At 42.4% G+C, this 26,740-nt stretch overlaps 1 protein-coding gene across 1 annotated transcript in view; it reads left to right on the top strand.

Annotated features, from left to right (window-relative positions):
• The first annotated feature begins 6,321 nt into the window (after window positions 1-6,321).
• Window positions 6,322-26,740, top strand: part of LOC118591398 (guanylate cyclase soluble subunit beta-2) — a 37,880-nt gene continuing 17,461 nt past the window's right edge. Inside the window, exons 1-6 of the mRNA XM_036199671.1 lie at window positions 6,322-6,474; window positions 11,546-11,645; window positions 12,515-12,711; window positions 14,731-14,839; window positions 16,048-16,151; window positions 17,666-17,882. Of these exons, the coding sequence (XP_036055564.1) occupies window positions 6,322-6,474; window positions 11,546-11,645; window positions 12,515-12,711; window positions 14,731-14,839; window positions 16,048-16,151; window positions 17,666-17,882 (880 nt within the window). The remainder of the gene's footprint in view (window positions 6,475-11,545; window positions 11,646-12,514; window positions 12,712-14,730; window positions 14,840-16,047; window positions 16,152-17,665; window positions 17,883-26,740) is intronic.

Below are 26,740 nucleotides of genomic sequence, written 5' to 3'. Positions count from 1 at the left end.
CAGGGAGTCTAAGCATAGATGCTTCATACATAGCAGGTATTTTCCTGCTAACAAAGAAACCTTTCATCCTTAGCCAGGCATGGTGGCCCATGCCTTTAATCCCAGCACTCAGGAGGCAAAGGCAGGTGGATCTTTGTAAGTTCGAGGCCAGCCTGGTTTAGAAAGAGAGCTGTTACACAGAGAAACCCTGTCTTTAAAAAAAACAAAAAAAGGAAAAAAGAATTTTTCATTCAAACAAAAACACTTTTTAATAGATATTTAATACATCCACAAAAGCAGAAAGACTAGTAGACTGAAGCCTACATGCCTTTTACCCAATTTCTCTGATTAAATGATTTTGCCAATTTTATTTCACATTTGGATTCCTCCACCATTTTCTGGTTTTTTTTTTTTTTTTTTCCTGGAATGTCTCAAAACAAGTCTCAGGTTTCCTATAATTTTACTCATAAATATTTCAGCATAAGTCTCTAACAAGATGAAGACATTTTTTTTTTTTCTTGAGCTGAGGATCGAACCCAGAGCTTTGTGCTTGCTAGGCAAACGCTCTACCACTGAGCTAAATCCCCAACCCAGATGAAGACATTTTAAGATGTGACAACAACATTCTACTTGTAGATATGAAACCTTGAAGAGTGTGGATCTAGTCACGTGTGACCCATGTTCTTTGTCGTCTTCTTTACACACGATCTCCTCAAGTCCTTTCAGGGTTATCAGCTAAGCATTTCCACTTCGATATACATGCAACCGGACGACCAGTTTATAAGAATAGTACCCAAAACACTTCATTTACCCTCATGCCCGCTCCTTCCCCACATGTGAACATCTCTACCCCTCTCTGAGCCTGGATCTGTACATCCTCTGGATTGTCATAGATAAACCTCTTTGTCCCTCAAAAATTCTCTTAGGAAAGTACAAGTATTGAACTCAGGAAGTGAGTGCTGACACAATTCGGTCATCTGTCCTATAGACATTAGCAAAAATACTCCAACTGACCTATAATGTCCAGAGAGAGAGAGAGAGAGAGAGAGAGAGAGAGAGAGAGAGAGAGAGAAGAAAACCTTTAATAGTGTCCTGTTTTTTCATTCTTCTTTGGTCTGGAGGAGTCTCAGTCTCTGGTACAGTTCCTAACATGGCTGTCTTTGCAGAAGCTGTCATCAGCTGCTTGGTAGAGTGTCCCGCATTGGGGCATCATTGATAGTTCTTTGTGACGTCCTGCTGGCGATGCCTCTTGGCAGGGCGATGCCAGAGTGGTATCCTGTCTTTCGCAGTTGGTTCAGTCAGGAGGAGCAGGCGTTCTGTGTCCCCGCTGTGGCCGGTGTGAACTCTGATCACTTGGTGAAGCCAGCATCTGCCAGGCTCCTCTGCTCCAAGGCCACTGACTTCTCTGTAGTCAGGACGTCTTGAGAAGCTGCTCTCAGACCATGCAGGTGTCTTATTACCCCTCAAACTCTTTCTTGTATGACTTTAGTCCTTATGGATGCTGTCTCCTGTGACCCCATGAATCAGTACTCAAGATTCTCCGTGTGTGTACTGTTCTTCTTCTCTTTAGACTTCCATGAGGGAAGATGTCCTCCCTCTCCTGCTTGTCTGTTTATACCAATGTGATCTGGAGGCTGGTCTTTAAAAACAGGTCACACTGCTTTCGTTATTTTTGTTGATGTTCAAATTCAGGACCTAACTAATGGAGGCAACTCCCTGCCCCCTAACTTGATGTCTCTACCGTTCTTTAACATCTCTTCATTTTCTGGCATGACAGAGTCAATTTGTTCTTTTCTTTCCTTGTTCCAGTCTGGAAATAGTCTGTTTCTCAAACAAGTTCTAGTTCTGCTCAGTAGAGGATAGTGTCTTTAAAAAAAAAAAAAACCATTATCTGGACAGCAAGGGAGCTCAGTGTTCCTATAAAATGACCTCTGTTAGATGGTCCCAGTGGGCAGAAATGTACACACATCTTTCTTTCTTTCTTTCTTTCTTTCTTTCTTTCTTTCTTTCTTTCTTTCTTTCTTTCTTTCTTTCTTTCTTTCTTTCTTCCTTCCTTCCTTCCTTCCTTTCTCTCTCTCTTTCTTTCTCTCTCTTTCTTTCATCTATCTACCTTTCCATCCTTTATCTCTCCATCCAGCCATTATTTAACCTCCACCATCTAGTTATCTATATCCTATGATGGGTTTCATGGTCTTAAGTCATATCTTTGTGTGTGTATGAATGGGATGTATGTGAGAGTCTCCTGGTCTATCATTCTCTGACTTTTGTGTGTATTTTTAATGCTTTACATCATTAATGTATTTATATTGTGTATGTGAACCTAACATGGCTTGTGTGTGGGTTCAGAGGACAACTTTGAGGAGTCTGTTCTTTTCTTCCACCATGCAGTCCTGACCAAACTCAGATGATCAGGTTGTTGGTTAGCACCTTTACCCACTGAGCTGTCTTGCCTATCCTATGCTTTCTTCTTTTTAAGACAGTATCATCCAGGAAGCCTGGAGCTAGACTGGTGGCCAGTAAGCCCCAGTGCCTCCTGTCTCTGTTCTCCACAATGGCAGGGCTGCAGGCGCACACAGGACAACACACTGCTTTTTACATCAGAACTCTGGTCTCATGCTTGCTCACAGAGCCTCTCTTCAGCCCATTACTATGGCAGATTTGTCTAATCTAACTATACAATATTCACTCTTTTCTTCCCTTTTCTGTACTTTTAGCCTTCTTCTTAGATAATGAGAAACCTGACTCTACTTATTATCAATACCTTTGCTTACGTGCATAGCCCTTTCAAAATCGAGAATACATTGATATGATAGCAAGGCCTTCAGATTACAGCCAGATATTTGCTCAAAGTTTTGTCTTTAGCCTTAGGACAAAGCAGTCTAAAGACTATGTTTAAATGTTACTGGATTTTTTTAAAGATTAAAATTAATTTTTAAAAATTATGTTTAGATCTGTTTTGTGCATGTGAGTGCTGGTGCCTGAGAAGCCAGAAGAGGCATCAGATCCTTTGAAGCTAGTTCTGAGCCATTTGGTATGGGTACTGGGAACCAAACTCAGGTCCTCTGCAAGAGTAATACATGCTCTTAACCATGGAACCATCTCTCTGCCCAGACAGGTGAATTTTTTTCCTGAATAATTTTGTTATCCAAATTTTTCTGTTGAAATATTTTTCTGATGACTTCTTTGTGTATGTCCACCTCTCTCTCTCTCCCCCTCTCTCTCTCTGTGTGTGTGTGTGTGTGTGTATGAGAGAGAGAGAGAGAGAGAGAGAGAGAGAGAGAGAGAGAGAGAGAGAGAGAGGTCTTTCTCTTCTTGTATTAGGGATTGAATCTAGATCTTCTCACTTGGTAGGCAAGTGCTCTATTGTTGAGTCATGTCCCCAGACCTCTATCTTGTATTTTGTGGCAAGGTCTCATTAAGCTGCCTAGGGTGGCTTTGAACTGGCTTTACAGTTCAGTCAAGCTCTGCACTGGTGGTTCTCCTGCTTCAGTTCCCTGAACGGCTGAGGTTATTTCCTGAATGTTAACTTGGTTTGGTCTTCTGTCTCAGAGCTCTCCTCTATTGCTGTCTTACTTAACATGAGCCCACACATCTGTAACATGATTCGTAATGCTGGAGCTGTTCACAGGGTTCTGATGAGAAGTGCTAACCCCTGACCTTTCAAACTTTTCTCCCCACCCCAGTCCCACCAAAGTCCCTTAGGTAACCAGTCTCAAAGCCCCTGGTTTACACTGCTAGGGTTTAATTTTGTACAGATAAACACAGAGATGCCTCCCTTTTTATTTCCCTCTCATAGACAAAAGATGCAAAAGATCTCATCCTAGAGACTTTTCTTCACACTACCAAATAACATTTTAAAGTTGACTTATGATTTGGGCTCTCTTCCCCTTCCCTCCCATTTTCCATATGTCCCTGGTCTCCTGCGAAGCAGAAGGCTCTCAAAATCCTGAATTCACAGAGGTGAAACTGAATAAAAAAGTGTGACAGCTGTTGACTTTAAAAAGAGGCCTTTGTCCCCTGTCAGGGCAGGCATTCTGTGTTGGGAGTCCCAGAAGCAGCTCAAGGACAGCCCAGATGGCAACTCCCCCCACCCCCAAGCCCAGGTTGTGGTTTGAGGAAGTTAGCCTCAAATGGGGGTCCTTTTCTGTTGATGGTGCTGGGCACCCAGAGACAAAACAGCTGGGCCAAACCAGGCCAACACCTTGGGTTCGCCTTCCCCCAGGTTTTCGGCTTTAACGCAAGTCAAACAGACAGTTCTCCCGGGAGAAAGGAGCCCTTCATGTTTCCTGGCAGGTAACAGGATGCACCTGCATAGAGCTCCAGGCTGCAGCTACACAGCACAGCTGTTTCATCTTCAATGAGCTGGATTCATGCAGCAGAAAGGGTGGGGGAGAGCGGAAAGTGGCAGTCCCCCACCTGTCTGCATGCTCCTTGGGTCGGGAAAGACCTGAATAGAATGTATTTCAGTTCCCTCAGGATCGAGCAGGTGGCTCCTGAGTTCTGGCACAGACAAACCTGTTGTCAGCAAAGAGGGACAAAAGAGGCAATTCACACAGGCCATGGCTTTCTCTCACCCTTCCATCCGGACCACTGTCTAGACTCAGAAGACCTGGCTAGTGGTTTCGGCAAACTATGTTTGATTTATCTGTGCAAGCTCAGATTCCATAAGAATTATCTTCCCAGAGATCTGGCTGTAGACAGAGAGCTATAAGGAACCTGTTATTGTGGTGTGTGTGTGTGTGTGTGTGTGTGTGTGTGTGTGTGTGTGTGTGCTCATATATGCAAGTTATTAAGGATTGAGTCTAGGGGTTCATGTGTGTTAAAGTGACCCCCCTACCACTGAGCTATATCTCCATCCTTCTTTTTATTTTTCACTTTGAGACACTAGGTCGTCTAGCCTAGCCTTAAACGGACTCTGTAGCCCAGCCATGCCAAAAGTTTGTGATCCTTCTGCCTCAGCCTCTGAATGTCTTATTCCTATATACAGAATTGTACCCTCAGGCCTTGATGTTCTGACCATCTTAAATGAGCAGAGTCTTGGGAATAAGGACCACTTTGCATACCCTCCACTCTGAAGTACTCTGCATTGACTTGCTGGGCAGGACAGATTGCTTCTCACTGTGATGTCCAGGTCCATCGGGAGAAGCAGTCTTTGGAGGATGCAGTCAGGAGCTGTGACTCTGCTAGGAATCCCAGGGACTTTCTTCAGCCCCACCAGGAGTCAGAACTCTACCCCAAGTAAGAGAATGGTCTCAGGGAGCTTCAGACTGGCCACAGCAGTAAAGTCTGTGTCCTGTGTCCACACCGATAGCGAGAGAAGCCTTCACCTTGTTTGGCTGTGGGATGTGGCACAGAGGACATGGAATTCATTCAGAGACATGACAGCAAATCTGGCCTCTAGCTTGCTCCCAATTCCTCTCTTGGACAAAGAGGCCACCTTAAGAGGATCATCCTTGTCCAAGATCTTAGCATGCTCTGAGAAGAATAATTGATTATTGAATATTGTAGGAACTCCAGACTACACTTGGAAAACACTCCCTGTCCCCACCATGCACACGGGAAATGGGGAGACATGGGCCATACCCCGCCTCGTACTATAGCTCTACCTCCGGGATTCATCATCACTTACTTTGTATCTAGCTAAAAAAACAAGCAGGACTTGGTTACTGCCCACAAGAATTCCCCGATGGTTAGAAAGACAGAATGCAACACACAGGGAGAGCACCGTCAGGGTAGCCTGGAGACTGGCAGAGAAATCATTGTGGAGAAATTCACATGAAAACAACCCTGAAGGGAAACTGAGACCTGGCGAAGCTGAGAGAAGGGTGTCGATGTCACAGGTGTTTGCTCTCATCTTTCAGGTGAATTTTGAGTAAAATCATTTTGCATTTCAGTGTTAGTCAGTTCTCAGAGTCAGCCTTCGGTTCCACAGTAGGCTGTTGTTTGAAGGTGTGCAAGGTGGTGGGAGAGCCTGGAGGGGTGCGCTCTACCCTGCCCTGAGTTTACCTGGATCTGGGCACAGGATCAGTGGTCAAGAGAGTACACGATGGGCTCTGCAGCTCTCTCTTGAACCACTGGGAAATATCTGTCCTAGAGGTTGAGAAAAGAGTGAGTGAGCTCGGGAGGGACTCATGGTTAACCAGGACTGCTCCCAGCTTTTCTTATGGTGCCTTGTGACACTGAGGCGCTTCCTGACGTGTGGCTGATTATGAAGGTGCAGGATTAGACAGTTGGTATCACAGCAGCAGGGTTTGAGCACTTTGGCTATGAATAAAGACTCCCCAAGGGATAACCACACCTTCTGGGGATCTGACTGGGGGTGTGTATCCCACAGACGTGTCCATGGAAGCCATTCTGAAGCTCTTTGGTGAATACTTCTTCAAGTTCTGTAAGATGTCTGGCTACGACAGGATGCTGCGGACCCTGGGAGGGAGTCTCACGGAGTTTATTGAAAACCTAGATGCCCTCCACAGCTACCTGGCACTGTCCTACCAGGTAAGTCCATCTGGGCTTTGCCTTGGTGGTCCTGAGAGGTTGAAAAAAGGAAAGTCCTCCCCAGTGCCCCCAGCAGAGGAGCTGCACAATCCATGGCCTCTGGCATTAGTAGGCCCAGTAGCTCTCTTAGAGGAAAAAAGGAGGATAAATACCCACTGGCTTCCTTTATAAATGGTTGACAAAAGTCAGAGTTCTAGCCTTGTGGTGGTTTGGGGGGGGGGGTGGGGGTGTACTTCTGAAGGTTGAATGAATCCAAGATGGGAACAAGGGCCTGAAAAACAGGTTGGGGTGGATTTTCAAATATCTCTTCAGGTTTCTTGGCCAGGGTTGAGCTGATAATAGCATATGCAGCCAGATTAGGCAAAGCTTGGCAGGGCCAAGCACCAGAACTGGGAGCCATCCAACACTGATTAACCCATTGTGGTGTTAGAAAACTTAAATTCCCAACTGGGATACGTCTTTCTGGAGTTCCTGCCTTGCTAGTGTTCTTGGTAGAGCTGATTGAAAATTCAAATGCTTAGACTTTCTTTTTAAACATCAAAATGCTTTATTGTAAAAGTGTGGTATTCGTCCATAGCATAAATAATAGCTTATTGACTCACATAAAGCAGTTTGTTTTTATTTTGTTTGTTTATTCTTCTCTTATACATTACATCCGACCACAGTTTCCCCTCCCTCCACTCTCCCAGTTCTCTCCCTCATCCCCCTCTCCCAGATTCACTTCTCCTCCATTTCCTCTCAAAAAAGAGCAGGCCTCCCGATGATATCCACTGAACATGGCATAACAAGTTACAAAAAGACTGGGCACAAATCTGTAGCTGGAGTTTTTCTCAGTCCTGCCTGGCCCACGGTCAGGACGAATCTTTCCCACCCACTAGACCCGCAGCTGCTCAGACCCAACCAAGTAAACACACAAAGATTTATATTGCTTACAAACTGTATGGCTGCAGCAGGCTTCTTGTTATCTAGTTCTTCTATCTTAAATTAACCCATTTTTATTAGTCTATAAGTTACCACATGGCTCGTGGCTTACCGGTTCCTTACATCTTGCTTCTCATGGTGGCAGCTGGCAGCTTCTCTCTGCTCAGCCTTCCATTTCCCAGAATTCTCCTCTCTCCTTGTCCTGCCTGTACTTGCTGCCTGGCTACTGGCCAATCAGTGTTTTATTTACTAACCAATCAGAGGAACACATTTGGCATACAAAACATGCACAAATTGTCATATCAAGGCTTGGCCAGGCAACCCAGTAGGAGGAAAAGGGTCCCAAGAGCAGACAAAAGAGTCAGAGACAGCCCCTGCTACCACTATTAGGAGTCCCACGAGAACATGGAGCTACACAACCATAATGTATTTGCAGAGGACCTAGCTCAGACCCATACAGGGTCCATGCCTGTCCCTTCAGTCTCTGTGAGGCCCTACAAGCCCTGCTTAGTTGATTCAAACAGTTTATTTTTATGCCCCTTTATTACTGACTAAGAGCTTTCTTCATTATTTCTGTATCTTGTGTTCATAAGCACTTCAGGAGGGTGGTCATGAGGATAAGATGGGACTGTGCTTGCTAAAGTGCCCCCTCAACTATTATGGCAAAAGGGAACATGCTTTTTCCATCTTCCAGATCAAGACAGTATGAAAGCAGTGTGTGTGTGTGTGTGTGTGTGTGTGTGTGTGTGTGTGTGTGTGTGTGTGTGTATGTGTATTTGTGTGGTTTGTATGTGTATGTAGTGTGTGTGTGTGTGTTAAGTGTATGTGTGTTTGTGTGTGTTGTATGTGTTTGTGTGGTGTGTATGTGCTGTGTGTATGTATGTTTGTGTGGTTTGTATGCGAATCTGATGTATGTGGTGTGTGTAGTATGTGTATGTGTGTTTGTGTGTATGTGGTGTGTGTGTATGTATATATGTTTGTGTGTATGGTGTATGTATGTGTTTGTGTGGTGTGTATGTGATGTGTTTGTGTGTGTGTGTGTGTGTGTGTGTGTGTGTGTGTGTGTGTGCAGGAGTGTGGGCATGTGGAAATCAGAGGATGACCTCAGGTGTTCATTCCCACTTCCTTTCTTGTTTGACACAAAGCTTCTCCTGGTTTGCTGCTGTGTAGACCAGGCTAGCTGGACCTGGATTATCCTGTTTTGTCTTCTCATTTTGCTGTAGGAGTCCTGGGATTACTATATACATGACCATACCTGGCTTTAAGTGGATTTTAGAGATTTGAACTCAGGTCCTCACACTTTCACAGTAAGAGTTTTTCCCATTGAGTTATCCTGGCAGCTTCTAAATAGTTATTGAGTACTTACTATGTATGAAGCACTTTTTACAAAGGCATTTGACACAGACAAAAATAGGAAGCAAATAACCCTCCTCACTGTGATGTGTGGATTGAAAGAGGCAACATAAAGGGCTGTAATACTGGAGTGGACCCAGATGAGGTTTTGTAAACAATTCCTTCTCCTTGAACTTCCTTCTCTCTGTTCAACACAGACAGTTCCAACATCATAAGAGCTTACATGGCAACTGTGGTCAAATTTCTTCACTGAAGTAGACCCAGTAGGGTGCGAATAGTTAGACCCTGCCCTTCTACCACCCAACATGTGCACATACATACATACACCACACATAATACACACACACGGAGAGATGGAAACATATTCACACCAACATAATATACACTGTTGTTGTGTGACAAGACCTTTCCTAGGTAGATGCAACACATGTCTACTTAGCCCAGACTGGGAGCCCATGACAGACCAAAGCATGAATACCACCCAAGTCCAACTTGGTGAACCAATGAGTTTTATTGGGGTGACTTACAGAAATATGGGTGGGGGGTCACTTCCAGGAGCTCAAAGGACTCACAGACAGCTGCATCACAAAGCTCTCCCCAGCATGGGTGACAGCTCACAAAAGCTGAGAATCTGGAAAACACTACACAGACTGCAGAAATCTCAAAAGTTGAATCATGTCCCCACCAAGTGGCTTAGTCTAAATCTTTTCTGGGCAGTTGGTGTGGTCTCAGAGTCTTCTTTCTAGCATGACTTGTGTGAGAGTGACCCTCAGCCATCTTTATTGCTTACTCTGGGAGGAAGGAGCTAATGAGTCTGGTCAGTTTCAGGAACTTCCTAAAGCTATTTTGAGTTGTTTACCTGCTGGCTTAAAAAGCTTTCCTGAAACATGGAATATTTCAATATGGAAGGAAACTGATAATCTACATACACTAATATACTTTTAGAAATACAAAATAAGCATTTAAAATTCAAGAAGAAACCCATTTTCATTAGCAGCCCTGCACCATGAAGGATGGTAGTCTCCTCCACTTCTTCCTTAGTTTAGAGAAAAGCCTACTGTGTTGGGTGCTGAACAAGCTGAGGACCCCCTGCCCTCCTGTTCACTCCTTTAGAGAACCTCCCAGTGACCTTTTCCTCACCTATCATAAGAGGGCTGTGTGGAAGTGTCTACAGTTACTTCTGGACAAATAATGTTTCTTTTTGTATGTTCTTGAGGGTTCTAGTTTTCAAGTGGAACCAGCCTTCAGAACAAACATGAGTTGAATATTTCCAGTTGTGGGGTCTCTGAGCCGCTAATCTTCCCGAGTGAAAGTGTTCACGTGGCTTGGTCACAGGCCAAGTATGGTGACAGATAACCCCTGGGGTTTATGGAAGCAGCATGGTGTAGTGCTAAGGTTCATGGAGGTTCAGCAACGATTCTCTCATTAATCTCATTTTAACTTCTCTGGGTGAGGCCCAGTCACTAAATGGAATAGTTCAGGGAGTAAGACACAGGGCAAACTTCCTCAACAGGAGCTGAAATAGTTGTGTTATGTGACTGGAGAGATGACGCAGCTCTATGTGTGGTAATACATACATATATATATACACTATTGTAGTTCTGTGTGTGGTAATAGATAAATACTATTGTAGTTCTGTGTGGGCTAATGGGTACATACTATTGCTTTACACCACTTTAAAAATCGTAGTTTATGACACAGCTATACCATTCTTCGGCATAAACCCAAGGGCTCTAAGTCATCTAGAGAAATATTTACATATCCATGTTTATTGCTGCACTGTGCAAATAGCCAAGACATGGGACCAGTCTAAAATCCAATTAATAGACAAAGAAAATATGGTACATACACACAATTGAGTATTTTTGCAGCTATATAGAAAAATAAAGTCATATCATTTTCAGGAAAATGAATACAACGGCAAATGATTATGTTAAGTGAAATAAGCCAGACTCAGAAAGACAAATTCTATGTGTTTTCTCCCATATGCAGACCTGGATTTAAAATTACGCATATTCAGACCATGTGTAGCAGTGTGCTCCTTTAATTTAGCATTCAAGAGGCACAGGTGGATGGATTTCTGTGAGTTTGAGGTCAGCCTGGTCTATATAGTGAATTCTAGACCAACCTTGGTTACACATTGTGACCCTATCTCAAAAATAAAATTTACTGGAATGATGTCACAGTGATTAAGGAAGCTTACTGCTCTTTCAGAGAACCTGGGCTCACTTCCCTGCACTTACATGGCAGCTCAAAACCATCTGTAACTTCATTTCCAGTTCCAATACCCTCTCTGGCCTCTACAGGCACCAGGCACACATGTGGCACACACACACACACACACACACACACACACACACACATACACACACACACACACACACACAGGCAAAACACTCATATAAGTAAAATAAAAATAAGTAACAAATACTTTTAATTATATATGCATGTACATATATATGTTAATGTGTATGCATGTTAGCATCACAGAATAGAAAGGGGATCATGACAGGAACAAGAGATCTTAAGGGAGGTGGGAGATAGAGGTGATGAAATAAATGTGATAATTAAACCAAAGGGTATATATGAGGAAGAAAGGGAGCCAGCTGGAGGGGTGCAGGGCCAATCTAGGAAGGGACTGAATAAGAATAAAACAATATATATAAAGATGCCATGGTTAAACTCATTATTTTGCATGTTAACCTAGAAAAATAAAAATATATTATGAGCCTATAAAAACAATAATATAAACAACGTATTTTCCCTCTTGGAGAAATGTGCTGTTTCTGTTCGTCAGGAAATGAATGCACCGTCCTTTCGAGTTGAGGGAGGAGCTGATGGGGCAATGCTTCTCCATTACTACTCGGACAGAAGTGGCCTCTGCCACATTGTACCAGGTAGGACATGGATCAGCCCATCCCAGAGCACTCTAGGGTGGCCATATACCCGCTGTGAAGAGAGTACTCCACCTCCTGTAGTGACAGGCTTCTTTGTTGTGATCGTAAGGATCTGGAGATTTTTAGAGTAATTTCCAGAACATCAGAAGAAGACATGATCTTTGACACTCTACACAGTTGTTTGCAGAGCTGTGATAATTCTGTGGGGATGTTTGTATCTATTGACTTTAAAAGAATTCAGCATTGTAGAACAGTCTTGGTATTTAGTCTTTTTGTTGATGGTGTTTTGCTTTGAACCCAATGCCTCCTGCATTCTAAGTACACATTCTCCACCATAGAGGCCCATCTCCTGCCCTCAAGCCCTGTATAGGCAGGTGGCTATTTCATGCCACCTTAACACTCCCCTTAACTGCCCCATGGCTGCATTTGTGGTAGTTGTGATCCTTTGCTAATGTAGATACTGCAGTGAGCAACTTCACGTTTGCTTTCTTCATTTTCTACATTTTACCCCTAGGTGGATTCCCCGAACAATAGTTTTGAACATACGAACTTTAATGCATTTCCAGTGGAATTTTGCTTCCATTTACAGAGTCTGTCTAATGAGTTATTTGTCTTCCTGGAAAAAAAGCATGAACAGACATTGAAGTAGAAATCATAAGAACAGGGACATATTTAATATTCAGACTCCCAGAACTTAAATCCCTGCATAATCTTCCCCTTGAGCCATCATAGGATGTCTGCCTTGAGGCGCAACCTGGGCGTAGTGAACCGAAGAAAACTCACAAAGTTGTATGCGTGGCTATGTCAGTGATGCTTGGCGGTATGCTGCCTCCTGCCATTCCTCACCCACAGGTGTCGTTCTGCTGCAGGCATCATTGAAGCTGTGGCCAAGGACTTCTTTGACACTGATGTGGCCATGAGTATCCTTGACATGAGCGAAGAGGTGGAGAGGACAGGGAAGAAGGAGCATGTCGTGTTTCTGGTTGTGCAGAAGGCTCGCAGACAGACGAGAAGGGCAAAGGCCAACAGGCCGCAAGATAATGAGGACATCCACACAGACCAAGAGGTACTGGGTTTGTCTTCAGAGAGCACAGCTTCCCCAGGACAGCTACTTGTCCTGGAACAGTCTACGCAAACAACACAAATAAGTGGGGCTTGAACAGTGGAATTCTGGACACTGTGGGTCAGATTATTCTGGGTTGTAATGGGCTGCACTTTGTAGGATTCTTTGCCACCTCTGTCTATCCAATGTGACTAAAATGCTGCCTCTTAGTTGTGGCAATCTAATTGTTTCCAAGCATTGCCCAGGTCCTCTGACTAGAGTTGGGGGTAAAAAATCACTTCTAGCTGAGAATCACAAAGTCAAGGTTAACTTAATGCAGACTTTCTAGTACGTACCTTAGTCTGTAAAGTGTTCACAAATAGAAATGTCGAAGCTGGGTATAGGTATAGTTCATACCTATAATGCACTTGGGATGCTGAGGTAGGAGAATTGCTGTGAGTTTGAGGCCAGTCTGGGATGAAGAACAATAACCCGCTCTTAAAACCTCAACAACAAGCTGAGTGGCAGTGATGCACATCTTTAATCCTATAGCTCTCAGGAGGCAGAGCCAGGTGAATTTCTGTGAGTTCAAGGCCAGCCTGATCTACAGAGTAAGATCCAGGACAGGCACCAAAACTACATGGAGGAAAACCTGTCTCAAAAAAATAAAAAAACAAAAACCAACAAACAAAAACCCTCAACAACAAACCACGATAAAGGATTTGAAGTTGGAATTTGGTATCTTCTTTCACAGTCCTCTTGCGATGAGTGGACCTATCAGGTCCTCAGTGCCCATTTAGCAGGTGGAACCAGTTACAGGTCCAGTGTGCAGTCAAGAGCCCATCTCTGACCACGTTAGCCACAGCACATAAGGTGATCATTGCCAGTTTCTATGTCATGTGTGTTAGGTCAAAGTCTTTCTGAATCCATGTGGCCTGTTCAGACACACAGACTCCTGGAGCCTGGGGTTACATTTACAGCCCGGGGTTACATTTTACAGCATGCAAAGCTTTCAGGGCCCACTCACGGGAGAGGATTCAACCCCAGAAAGAGTGCTGTGGGTTCATTGAAAGTGATGGAGACTTTCTCGACTCCTGGTGAGTTTGCCTCGGGTTCGAGGGTCTCGGATAAATGACAGTCACCAAATGAGCTTCTCAGTAGCTTCTGAGTTCTTTGTCTCACATCCAAGAAGAAGAAGGGAACTGGGATGAGGGGTTGGCAGAATGAACACAGGTTTATCAGGGAAACATGAGAAAGAGCTCCTGCAGTGGGGGTGCGGGGGAGCGCTCCATGAGAGGAGTGCTGACATGCTATTTGCCTGGTAGATATTACGGCGGGAACCGGATGGGCGCTGAGATTATCTTTATTGGGCCTGGTCACTTTTAAATGCTTCAACAGCCTGAACCAGTAAGGAGTCCATAAACCCTCTGCATACCCACTTTGACCCAAGTTAAGAGTGACTACTCATCAATCTAGGGCAGGGCTGTGTGTGCTGTGTGATCAGCTCATGGGCCACCAAGAGCCATGCACTTATTGCCCTAGGGAGAGTCATCTCCTGTCTCTAGAGGCTGCCCATTCTGTGTGTGACCATCATCCCTGGGAAATCTTTCTTGGCGTGGTTAACTACCCCAATTGCTGTGTATCTTCAGTATCTTTAGTGGCTACAAATCTTTTGCTACTGCAAAGGGAGATTCTGGTGAGCAGAGCACTCTTCCAACCTGCTTTAGCCACATTTTGTACTTAACCCTGGGACATAGTCTCAGAGCTACGCTTAGGGAATCACGAGCCTCTAAGCATTCCCTGGAGATCTTATAAAAATACCTTGCTTCCTTTGATAGAGAAAGGGCTGGAGGGTTAACTAGCAAGCACACCTTGGAGCTCTAGGTTGCTGATAGAACTGACCTTCCAAGCCCTCACACTGTCCCTCCGGCCACCAACACTCTTCAGTGCACAAAGATGGGCCCAGCAGCAGCAGGCAGGGCTTCTTCATCCCCAGTCCTGTGACCAGGTGCCTAGGCTTCCTTCCCTCCCCGCCCTCTGCAGGCTCTCAAGACAACGCTCTGTACGATGAAGGAGAAGTATTTGAGCATCTCTGTTGGCCCTGGGGAGAAATCTCACAGGGATGCGAAGGCACCAGTCATGTTTGGAAAAGGTGAGTGTGCTGTTCTCCTGGATCCAGTTCTTAGATAAGAACAACCATCTGGTTTGCAGGGCAAGAGCCCCATACACAAATAGGGCAACGCCCCCTATAATTTCAAGGCCTTGATTGCTTTGGAGCTTCGATTTAGCAACTGTGGTTTTTGACTTTTAAAATCAGCTTCTAACTTGCCATACAGCAGCTCCTTTGTTTGTACTGGGTACCATGGAGACACCATCATCTTTGTGATCAGGAAAGCCACTGGCTTGGGCTCATCCCAGGAGTGCCTGTGAAGAGGAGGCTGGGCACAGATGTCCTGGGCACAGTAAAATCTGCATCTCTTCTGGACCCAGGCCTTCTTAACTGGGGTGTGTTTCTGGACTGGAAATCTGTGGCTAACCACAGCCAGCCAGCAGAACGAAGGACAGAGGGCAAGAATCAAGAAAGCACATTTCTGTCTCTCTCTGAGGAGCTGCAACATGGCACCATGCTGTCCAGCTTTCCATTCACAAAGTAAAGATGATAAGCTCAATACATTGGGTCTTGGGGCACTGAGCTAGACTGACACCAGGCACCTGACACTCAGTCAGAATCAGAGCTCCAGACCCAGTGGAAGAAGGGAGCTAGATGTTCCTTGTCATGGCCTGGTGGGTCAAATGACAGACATCTGGGAGAGGGTCTGCAGGGCTCAAAGAGCTGCATTCTGAGTCCTTCAAGCTGCAGCAAACACAGTTGACATCCTTTGTCTAGGAGATTTTCATATCAAAAAGGCTCCATTGAGAATCTGCACCCCCTGCCAAATAAGACTATTGGTTAAATTTTCATGTGCCACCCTAAACTGTCAGTCTACAAAGCTCCATGGCAAACGTCCCTGCTGCCGGCCCGGGCACACACTCACTCCTCTCCTGGCTCATTGTCTGCTTGTCACCATTTCAATGCCAGCTCTGTTTTCATGGTGAGACATACTCAATTGGCCCCGAAACTAACTCTTCAGCAGCGGGCAGAAACTTGGCAGGGGGCAGGAGGGCTTCTCAACCTGGTCGCAAATTTTCTGTTTGTTTTAATTTGGAAGATAATTGCTGTGGCCATCTGGAGATGCTGAGGGGGCCTGTGCTGAGGAGTGGGAATATCACACTTCGCTCATGACACACTTAAGATTCTAACCCTGTCCAACTGGCTCCACCAAGGCCTCTCTCACTAGAGCGTTCTCTCTCTGTGTCCAGGGCCCCTCAGGGATACCTTCCAGCCTGTCTATCCTGAGAGACTGTGGATTCAAGAGGAGGTGTTCTGCAATGCTTTTCCTTTCCACCTTGTTTTTGATGAAGCAGTAAGAGTCCCTTCCTCTCAGAAGCTTGGGCTTGGGGCCTGAGCCAGGGATGGGGAGCTCAACTCACTGTCATGGCCTGTAAGGACTTTAGATCCCCGAGTTCACAGGGCTTAAGAGACTAGGCTTTGTGCTGGAGGCTTTACTGACTTCATTTGATATTGTAGACTCTTCTGAAATGCATGTTCTTATTCAGGTAAATATAGCAAGGAAGTTGAACCAGTGAATAAACAGAAAAGTTTATGATCAGAAAGAAAGGAAGACTTTAAAATTCACTCCAGAAAGAGGCATCAAAATGCACCCTATAGCCGTGGTCCTAAAAGTGCCCTGCCACCTGCTGTGAGCACAGCTGATTCTCAGTCCCATCCTGCTTCACTTCCTGCTGTGTTCTGCTGGGGCTGTGAGCACAGCCACTTAAATTTGATGGCTATCGATTTCCCAGGATAACATATCTTTCAGCTGAAGCTTGGGTATGATGGCACACGTCTATAACTACAGCACCCAGGAGGCTGAGGCAAGGGTTAAGTTCAAGGTCAGCCTACCCTGCATAGTAAGAGATAACACCTCAAACAAAACAAGATGTAGATATAGATGATACAGACAATGTAAACTGAGTTGATGTTTTTTTTTTTTATTCATTGAAAGGGCATGTAGGCAAGATGAATTTAGACAACCATATGTGTTAAACTAGTCATCCACTAGGATTTCCTCTAGTGGAAATTCATATGCACATGGCCTGCTGGCTGACTGCTCAGCATGAATTCTGTGACATGTATGCACCTGAGGATAGTATCTTTCCATAGAGAAGTGATGGTGTCATGACAGTTAAAAAAAACAAAACCAAAACCAAAACACCATAGGTGGGAAACAGAATTATAAGCCAATGAATGCCAACATTCTCCCAATGCCCCAACATTATTATTACTCACGCCATAATTTTCAATCCAATCTGCTCTGAATACTCCCTTCCCTTTCAGCTTCTGTTACAGACTGACAGAAATTGAATGATGCATAAAGTTGATTTCTGTAGCTCACCTGCGTTGTTATGGTTAGTAAAGGCTCCCAGACACTGTGCTGGTATTAGGCATGTGATTGCCAAGGTCCCTATTTCATGCTCCTTTTGTGCATTCTCTGGAGAGGGCAGAGAAACATTGTCCTGGTCCCAGGATGCACTGGTGACAAGTCCAGAATTTTGCTAGTTTATGAAGGAGCCAGGAGCTGTGCAGGGGTTGGGGAGAGATAGTGCAAAATAAAGAACTATTGGCTTTGTTGAGAGCCTTAATGCGTCTGGGCAGTCAGACTATGATTCTGAGCAGCCCTATGCTATTCCATTCCTCTTCCAACATCAGCTACATATTTGACTAGTTAAGAAAATGATAGTTTCATTATGCTTATTCCATTACTGATCCTCTTCCCCAGTGAGTCACAAAGCAAAGCCCAAATGTCACATCTAAGGGGAAGCCAATGGTGGAAGTGGCTTTCTGATTCCTAAACTAACATGTGTCCTCTGGGGATAGCTAAGGGTCAAGCAAGCTGGAGTGAATATTCAGAAGTACATCCCTGGAATCCTAACCCAGAAGTTTGGGATAGATGATTATTTCTCCCTCATCCACCCTCAAGTTACCTTCAGCATCTCCAGCATCTGCAAGTTCATTAACAGTCAATTTGTCTTGAAGACACGAAGAGAAATGATGCCCAGAGCATGGAAGAGCCAGCCAACACTCAAACTCCGGGGTAAGAGGTCATACAGTTCCCTTCTGCCTGTTAGAGCAGCAAGAATGGGCAGATAGATTTTCAACTTCCCCCAAGCCAGGGAAGGGACTACACTGAGAACAAGGATTTTCTGTTTTGTTTGCTTTTCATTTTCTGATATTTCTACTTGGTCTGATCAGTTAAATAACACTTTATATTTTCAATTATTTCTAGTTTAAACATAAAAGGACTATATGATAAGTATATATATGTGTGTGTATGTGTGTGTGTGTGTGTGTGTGTGTGTGTGTGTGTACTTAAACATGCTATATGGAAATGCATATATTATATATTCCCACACTATATAATATGGTTATAGTATACTAAAATATGCAGTTGTAATAATAAATTCTATAGTTATAAAATTCTGCTCTGTTACATGAGAGATAATATATTAACTTAATGTCTATCCTTTCTAAAGCAACAAACTCATCCAACCTACCTGTAGAGAATACATTTTGGTTTTGCTTCAATTATAATAGAAGTTTTTCTATATTTTAATCTGCACTACAGGAGGTTCATATTAAGAATGCTCACAGTTGGTACACACGTCACCCTATCCATCCTCAGAACACTTTAAACACCTCAGAACTCAAACCCTCTGCCTACTAAACAGCTCCCTGTTCCCCTTTCCTGCCCTCTGGCTTCTGCCAGCTTTCTACCTTCGTCTCTGTGGTTGTGGCTGTTCTGGGTGCTGAGTAAGGGAAGACGAGTCTTATGGGACTTGCTCCTCGGGGGCTGGCTCATTTCCTTCTCTGTTCGGTTGGACAATATTCCATTGCTCTGTTGTGTCTAGCCACTCATCCATTGAAAGACTCGGCTTAATTCCTTTGGCTATTGTGATTATCTATGACCATAGGACCCAAATATCTATCTCCTTGAGTCCTAAATTTTAGTTCTTTTGAGCATATGCATATGTAGAAGTGGGCTTGATAGGTCATATAGTAAATTGATTTTTTTATTGAAATATTTTCCATACAATGTATTTTGACCATCTTTTTCTTTTCCCCCCAATTGCTCTCAGATCCCCCCCTCCTCCTACCCACACAACTTCATGCTCTCGCTCTTTGAAATGTAGAAACAAAAAAGGAAAAAGACAAGAAACACACACAAAACACACACACACCAGAAATCAAAATAAGCAAGCAAAAAACAATAAGACAAAAAAAAAATGCCCAAACAAAGCAAAATGAGACACACACACACACACACACACACACATAAAAAGTCTATAGAAATACCACTGAGTTTGCTTTGTGTTGGCCAGTTATTCCTGGATGGATCCTACCCTAAAGTGTGGTCAATAAAACCAGTAAGACTTCATTGGAGAGAACTAATTATTCCTTTACCATCATGTATCAACTGTAAATAACTTCTTGGTTAGGGGTGGGAGATCATGTCCACTTCCCCCTCTCAACACTGGGTTCCCATCTGGCATGCTTCCAGTCTCTAAGTTCATATATGCATCAGTCCTGTGGTGTCTGGAAGACTCTGTTTCCTTTTTGTCGTATATCCCTTCTGATCTTAAAATATTCCTGCCTCATCTTCTTTATTTCTCCTGAGCATTGAGGGGAGGGATTTAATGAAGACATCCAATTTAGAAATGAATGATCTAAAATCTCTTATTCTCTGCACATTGTCTGTTTCTGCACTAGTTTCCCACCTGCTACACAAAGAAGCTTCTCATGATGTGGGTTGAGTGAGGTACTGATCTATGAGTATAGTGGTATATCATTTGACATAATTTTTTGGTCTTTTTTTTTTTAGCAAAAAATATTTAGCAAAATAATAATATCAGGCTTCACCCTTTGCCCATGAGCTATCTATTCTCAGGTTCTTGGCCAATTTATCAGTGTCAGATGGGGTTCCTTCTAATGGAGTGGGCCTTAAGTCTAATCACACAGTAGTTGGTTACTCCCATAACATTTGTGCCATTATTACACAAAAATATATATCTTGGAGGCAGGTCACGGTTGAGGGTTGCAAAGTTTGTATCTGGAAGATATTGATGATTTGACTTAGTCCTTCTGCATCATGTGGAGTATCCTCCAGTACCATGAATGCTAGTCACTAGGGGTAAAACTTCTAGTTAGACATCAGCTTGATATCTCCATTTTTGATGACATATGTAAGTGTTTTCTTTAGCCATAGGGCCTTAGCCTCAGATGTGGAAGGTAGCCTATAGCCCTAGCAATACACCTCAACAAGATCCAATCCTGACATTGGAGGTTTTCCTGGGTGTCATTAAAAGTCTAGTTGGGATATTATCTCAGCTAATATTTGGTGATTCTATTTAGATTCCTTTTATATATGTATATATTTCAGGAAGATTCTACAGTTGGAGGTTTTCATATATTTTTTCAAATGTCCTTTAGTGTTACTTGTCCCTCCCCATATTTCTTCCTTTACTTTTCTCTCCTGTCCCCATTCCAATCCTCCTATCATAGTATCCCATTTTCTAGCTCCATCCATTTATCTGAAAACTTAATGGTTTCATTTTTCTTAACAATTAAATAATAGTGTGTTGTATAAATGTACTACATTTTCATTATTCATTCATCAGTTGATAGACATATAGTCTGTTGCAATTTCTGGGTATTAAGAATAGAACAGCAATGAACATGGATAAGCAAGTATCTCTGTAGTAGGCTGTAGAATTACTAAGTTATATGCCCAAGAGTGCTATAGCTGGATCTTGAGGTAGATAAATTCTTAGTTTCCTGAGGAACCGACATGCTGGTTTCCATAGTTACATGTACTAGTTTTCACTTCCACTAGCAATGAGTAAGTGTTCTGCTTTCACCACATCTTTACCAGCATGTACTGACATTTTTATTGATATTGACCATTCTGACTGGGGTAAGTTGAAAACTCAAAATTGTGCTAGTGTGTATCTCCCTGATTGCTAAGAAGGTTGAACATTTCTGTAAGTGTTTCTCAGTCATTTGTGTTTCATCCTTTGAGAATTCTCTGTTTAGTTCTGTACCCCATTTTTAAAGTGGGTTATTTGTTTTCTTGATGTTCAGTTTTATACTTTAGATATGAACTCTCTATCAGATGTATAGCTAGTAATGACCTTTTCCCATTGCATAGGTTACTGCTTTGCCCAAATTATACTGTGCTTTGATGTACAAAAGCTTTTCAGCTTCATGGGGTCCCATTTAATTGTTGGTCTTAGTGCCCATGATAAAGATTCAGAAAATCTTTCTTGTTCCAATGACTTCAAATCTATTCCCCACTTTCTCATCTATCAGATTCAGGTTATCTGGTTTTATGTTAAGGTCCTTGATCCATGGATTTCAGTTTTATATGAGATAATAGACATGTATCTGCTTTCAATCTTCTGCAAACATCATCCAGTTTGACCAGCACCATTTGTTGAAGATACTGTACTTTCTTCCAGTGTTAACTTATTTGCTTATTTTGCTTCTTTGTTAAAAAAAAATCAGGTGCCCTTAGATATACAGTGCCCTTCAATTTGATTCAATTGATTGACATGTCTACTTTTATGCCAATACCAAGCTGTTTTTATTACTACAGATCTGTAGTACAACTTGAATTCTGGGATGGTGGTACCTCCAGCAGTTATCCTATTATTCAGGATTATTTTAACTATCCTGGATTTGGGGGGGGTGGAGTTCTAAATGAAGTTAAGAACTATTTTTTAATTTCTGTGAAGAATTGTGGAAATTTTAATGTAGATTGCATTGAATCTGTAGATTAGTTTTGGCATGACGGCCATTTTAACAATATTTAGTCCTACCAGCCCATTAGCATGGGAGTTCTTTCTAGCTTCTGGTATCTTCTTCAATTTCTTTCTCCAGTGTCTTAATTTTTTTATTATACAAGTCTTTCACTTGCTTAGTTAGAGTTATCCCAATATATTTTTGAGGCTATTATGAAAAGTATTACTTCCTTGATTTTTTTTTCTCAGCCTGTCTGTCATTTGTACGTGGGAAGGCTACTGAATTTTGTGTGTATTAATTTTGAATCCTTCTACTTTTCTAAAAAGTATTTATCAACTGTAGAAGTTTCCTTGTGGAATCTTTAAGGTTTTTTTGTATGTAAAATAATATAATATGCAAATAAAGATACTTTGATTACTTCCTTTTCTGTTTGTGTACCTTTGATCTCCTTCAGTTTTATTACTTTGGCTAAGACTTCAAGTACTATATTGAATATGTATGGTAAGAGTGAACAGCATCGACTTGTTCCTGATTTTGGTGGAAATTCTTTGAGTTTCTTTCCATTTAGGTTGATGTTGGTTGTGGACTTGATATAAATTACCTTTATTATGTTGAGGTATGTTCCTCGTCTTCCTAGTCTCTCCAGGACTTTTATCATGAAGGGATGCTGGATTTTGTCAAAGGTCTTTTCTGTGTTGAATCATATTATAATGGGGTTTTTGCCTTTCAGTCTGTTATATGGTGGGTTGTATTTATTGATTTGTGCATGCTGAACCATCCCTGCATTTCTGGAGTGAAACCAACTTGATCATGGTGGAACCTTTTTGATATGTTTATGGATTTGGTTCGCAAGTGTTTTATTAAGAATTTTTGCATCTATATTCTTAAGGGAAATTGGACCATAATTTATGTTGGCTCTTTGTGAGGCTTTGCCTTCAGGCACTAGTGGCCTTGTAAAAAGAATTAAGAAATGTTCCTTCAGTTTCTATTTTGTGGAATAATTTGAGGTGTAATGGTATTAATTCTACTTTGATGGTCTGGTAGAATTCTACACCGAACCCATTTAGCCTTGTGCTTTGGTTGTTCTTGGGAGACTTGTAATTGCTGCTTTTCTTTCACTGGGGCTTATGAGGCTGTTTAAATTGCTTGTTTGATCTTGTTTTGACTTTGGTAGGTCACAGGTATAAAAAAAAAAATCATCTAATTCCAGGTGGAGTACAGATTTATAAAGTATGTCATTATGATTCTCTGAATTCCCCAGTGTGTATTATTATCTCCTCCTTTTGAACCTAATTTTATTAATTAGCACCTTCTTTCTCCGTCTTCTGGTTAATTTGGCTAAGGTTTTGTCAATCTTGTTGGTGTTCTCCAAGAGTCAAGTCTTTATTTCGTTCTTTGTATTTCTCATTTGTCTCGATTCCATTGGCTTCACCCCTGAATATGGTTTTTTATACATACATATTTTCATCTACTGTTTGTGTGCTGTTTCTTGTTGTGTTAGAGCTTTCATGCATGTCACTAAGTTAGTAATGTGAGATCTTTCCTTTTTTGATGTGGGCACTAGTGCTATGAGTTTATAGATAGAAATTGTATAAATTTGACTTTACTGTAGAATGTTTTTCTTTATCTGTCTGCTGATACCAATAGATTTGCTAGGTATAGAAGTCTGGGCTGCCATCGGTGGTCTCTCAGAGCTTGTAGAAATGTCCCTTGCGGCTTTCAGAGTCTCCATTGAGAAGTTTTATTTTAATGGGCCCACCTTTATATGTTACTTAGTCTTTTTCCCTTGTAGTTTTTAATATTCTTTATTTGTTTTATACGTTTTTAGTGCTTTAATTATAATGTGTTCTGGGGAGTTTTTTCCTTGTCCTGTCTATTTGGTGTTCTGTATGCTTCTTGTACACCCATAGGCACCTCTTCCTTTAGATTGGGGAAATTTTTTTCTACGATTGTGTTTAAAATATTTCCTGTGCCTTTGACTGGGCTTATTCTCTTTCCTCTCCTCATGCTATTCTGTTATTCATAGATTTGGTCTTTTCATAATGTGCCAGCTTTCCTGGATGATTTGTGCCTGGATGTTCTTACATTTAATACTCTCTTGGACTAAGCCGTCTATTATTCTACCTTGTCCTTAGTACCCAAGATACTCTCTTTCACGACTTGCACTCTGTTGGTGAGGCTTGCTTCTGAGGGTTTGTTTGACGTCTTAAGTTTTTCATTCCAGTTTTATTTCAATTGAGTTTCCTTTAGTGATTCTATCTCTTTGTCAAATTCTACTTTCATGTCTTGATTGTTTTCATGATCTCATTCCCCTCTTTGTGTTTTCACAGACTTCACTGAGGGATTTATTTATTTCCTATTTAAGGCCCTGAACATGTTCACAATCACTGTTTGGAAGTCCTTGGCTTGTGCTTCAGCTATGTTGCATCTCTCAGATCCAATTGCAGTAGGGTTACTGGCTTCTGACGGAGGCATGGTGTCTTGGTTGTTTGTGGTTTTGTTCAGGGACCTAGGCATCTACAGTTGTTATGTTTTGAGGGGCTTCTTGGTGTCGATATCTGGTCGTGTCTTTGCTGTGAGGGCGTTCCGTTCTTTGGTTGCTTTTGCCCTTTCTGAATCCTAGGCAGGTGTGATGGCTATGGGGTCCCTGGTAGATAGTGTTTCTGCAGGTGGTGGGTGATAAATGGGCTAAGAGGAAAGGCTGAAACAGGCTGTGGGAAGAAGTAAGGGGACAGGATTGGTACCAAGAGATGGAGGCCTCAGGAATAGAGGAGATGTGGGAGGAGGGGCTCTTACAGACAGGCTGCAGTAGAGCAAAGGCTAAGTCTAAAATTGATGTGAGTTTTTTACCTTAAAGTTTAGAAACTTTAACTTTTTTTAAGTTGCTACAGTATTTTACCTTCCGACTAATAAGGCACAAGAGTTTCAATTTTTCCACATGCTCACAAAAACTAATTACATTCTATATGTTTAAAAATAACAGCCATCCTAATAACTGCATAGTCTCTTGTGGTTGTGATTTATTTGTATTTCTCTAATGGTTGGTGACTTCAAGTATTTCCCTAAATTCCTTCCTTCCTTTCTTTCTCTCTTTCTTTTTGAGATGAGATCTCTAAAACCATGATAATCCTCCTGCCTCTTCTTTTCAAGTTCTGGGTTACAGGAGTATGCCAATACCATCACTTCTGGTCCATTTCTTTGTGTATTTGGTAAAGTGTTTTTTCAAGTCCTTTGTCCATATTTTCCTGTGTGTGAGAGAGAGGTGGTTCTTTACATATTCTAGTTATTAACTCCTTATTAGACAGATGATTTGCAAACATGTTCTCTCATCCTATGGGTTGCCCCTGATTTATTGTTTGTGTTCTTTGATGCACAGAAGTTTTAGGCTTTACGTGGTGGTATTATGTTCCCCAAAATATTGTGCACTCTAATAAACTTATCTGGGGTCAGAGAACAGAACAGCCATAATATTAAACATTAGACAGTGGTATCACACACCTTTAATCCTAGCATTTCAGAGGCAGAGATCTGCCTGGATCTCTGTGAGTTCAAGGTCACACTGGAAAGAGCCAAGCATGGTGACTCACGCCTTTAATCCCAGGTAGTAATGGCAGGAGGCAGAAAGGTATTTAAGACGTGAGGACAAGGAACTATAGCCTGGTTAAGCTTTTAGGCTTTGAGCAGCACAGTTCAGCTGAGACCCATTCAGATGAGGACACAGAGGCTTCCAGTCTGAGGAAACAGAATTAGCTGAGGAAGTGGTGAGGTGAGGAAGCCGTGGCTTGTTCTGCTTCTCTGATCATTCAGCATTCACCCCAGGTTTGTTTTTGTTTGTTTGTTTGTTTTGTTTTGTTTTTGTTTTTGTTTTATTTTAAAATCAATAAGACCTTCTAAGATTTGTGCTACAACTTTAGTATAGTTCAATTCATCTAGATTTCTCTTTCTGGCTGTGTTTAGGAGTCACAGTCACAAAATCACTGACACAACCAAATCCATTTTCCTGTTTTCCTCTAAGAGTTTTATACTTTTACTCTTATGCTTAGGTCTTCAATCCAGTGTGAGTACATTTTTGTACCTGTGTGAGGGGCACCTTGAGCTGCCTGTTAGCCTCTCTCTCTCTCTCTCTCTCTCTCTCTCTCTCTCTCTCTCTCTCTCTCTCTCTCTCTCACACACACACACACACACACACACACACACACACACACACATACAAATTGATCTGAGGAAAAAGCCACAGGAAAGGATGTTCTGAAAGCTTGAGTTAATCATAAAGTGTAGTGATAAGAGACATAGCTGGCCAGATGAAGACCCGAACTCTGCCATGAAGTTGGAAACACTTTAAAAGGTCTCTTGTGGATACTATTTGAGGTTTGAATGCCAGTCTATAAACATGTCAAAGAATGGATCATGGTTTAGAGAAATGGAGTCTGGCAGGCAGGTGGATGGCCAGTGCTAGGGTGCAGGTGGGAGGATTAGGTGTCAGATTAGTTTAGGCAGGAGTCCAGCGGAGACAGTCAGGACAAACTCACAACATAATAAGGCAGGACATGGTTACTAGATGTTACAAGAGAATATTTAGGATAATTATCATTCTTGCTGGGGAACTGGTAAGGAAGGTATGAGGATCTGAGAAATGGCATAACTAAAATCCCTGAGGGCAAGCATTTTGTCAGTTCAAGTCACCATGAATTCTGATGCCTAAAGCAGGGTACCAGGTCAGTACTTGGTGCCTAATACTTAAGTGGCAAAAGAATCCATGATGGAGGTCATTTGTAGAGATAGTGGAAAGTGAGATGCAGACATCTGCAAACAAACATCTAACGGGAAGCAGAGGAAACAACTATCCATAGTTGCCACATCATCACGGAGGGCGACTGGGAAATGAGCATCAAGAGCTTTCAGAAATAGCGTATTTTTGACTAAGCAATACCGCAATACCGTCTGCAGGAGTGTATCCTTTAACAAAACAGCCACAGGTATACATAAAGAGATGTCAAGCTCATTCATGGCAGTATCGTTTATGGAAAGATACACTAGACATAATGTAATCAATGCTGGCTTATAATTTAAATAAGACACCACAACCAGTGTAGTCAGCAAAAGTTGTGTTGTATATATTGCAGGAAATACTGCAGGAAAGTATATTTTATGTGA

Source organism: Onychomys torridus, chromosome 9 (assembly GCF_903995425.1).
Source record: "Onychomys torridus chromosome 9, mOncTor1.1, whole genome shotgun sequence".
NCBI classification, from domain to species: Eukaryota; Metazoa; Chordata; class Mammalia; order Rodentia; family Cricetidae; genus Onychomys; species Onychomys torridus.
This window is presented reverse-complemented; position numbering and strand designations above follow the sequence as displayed.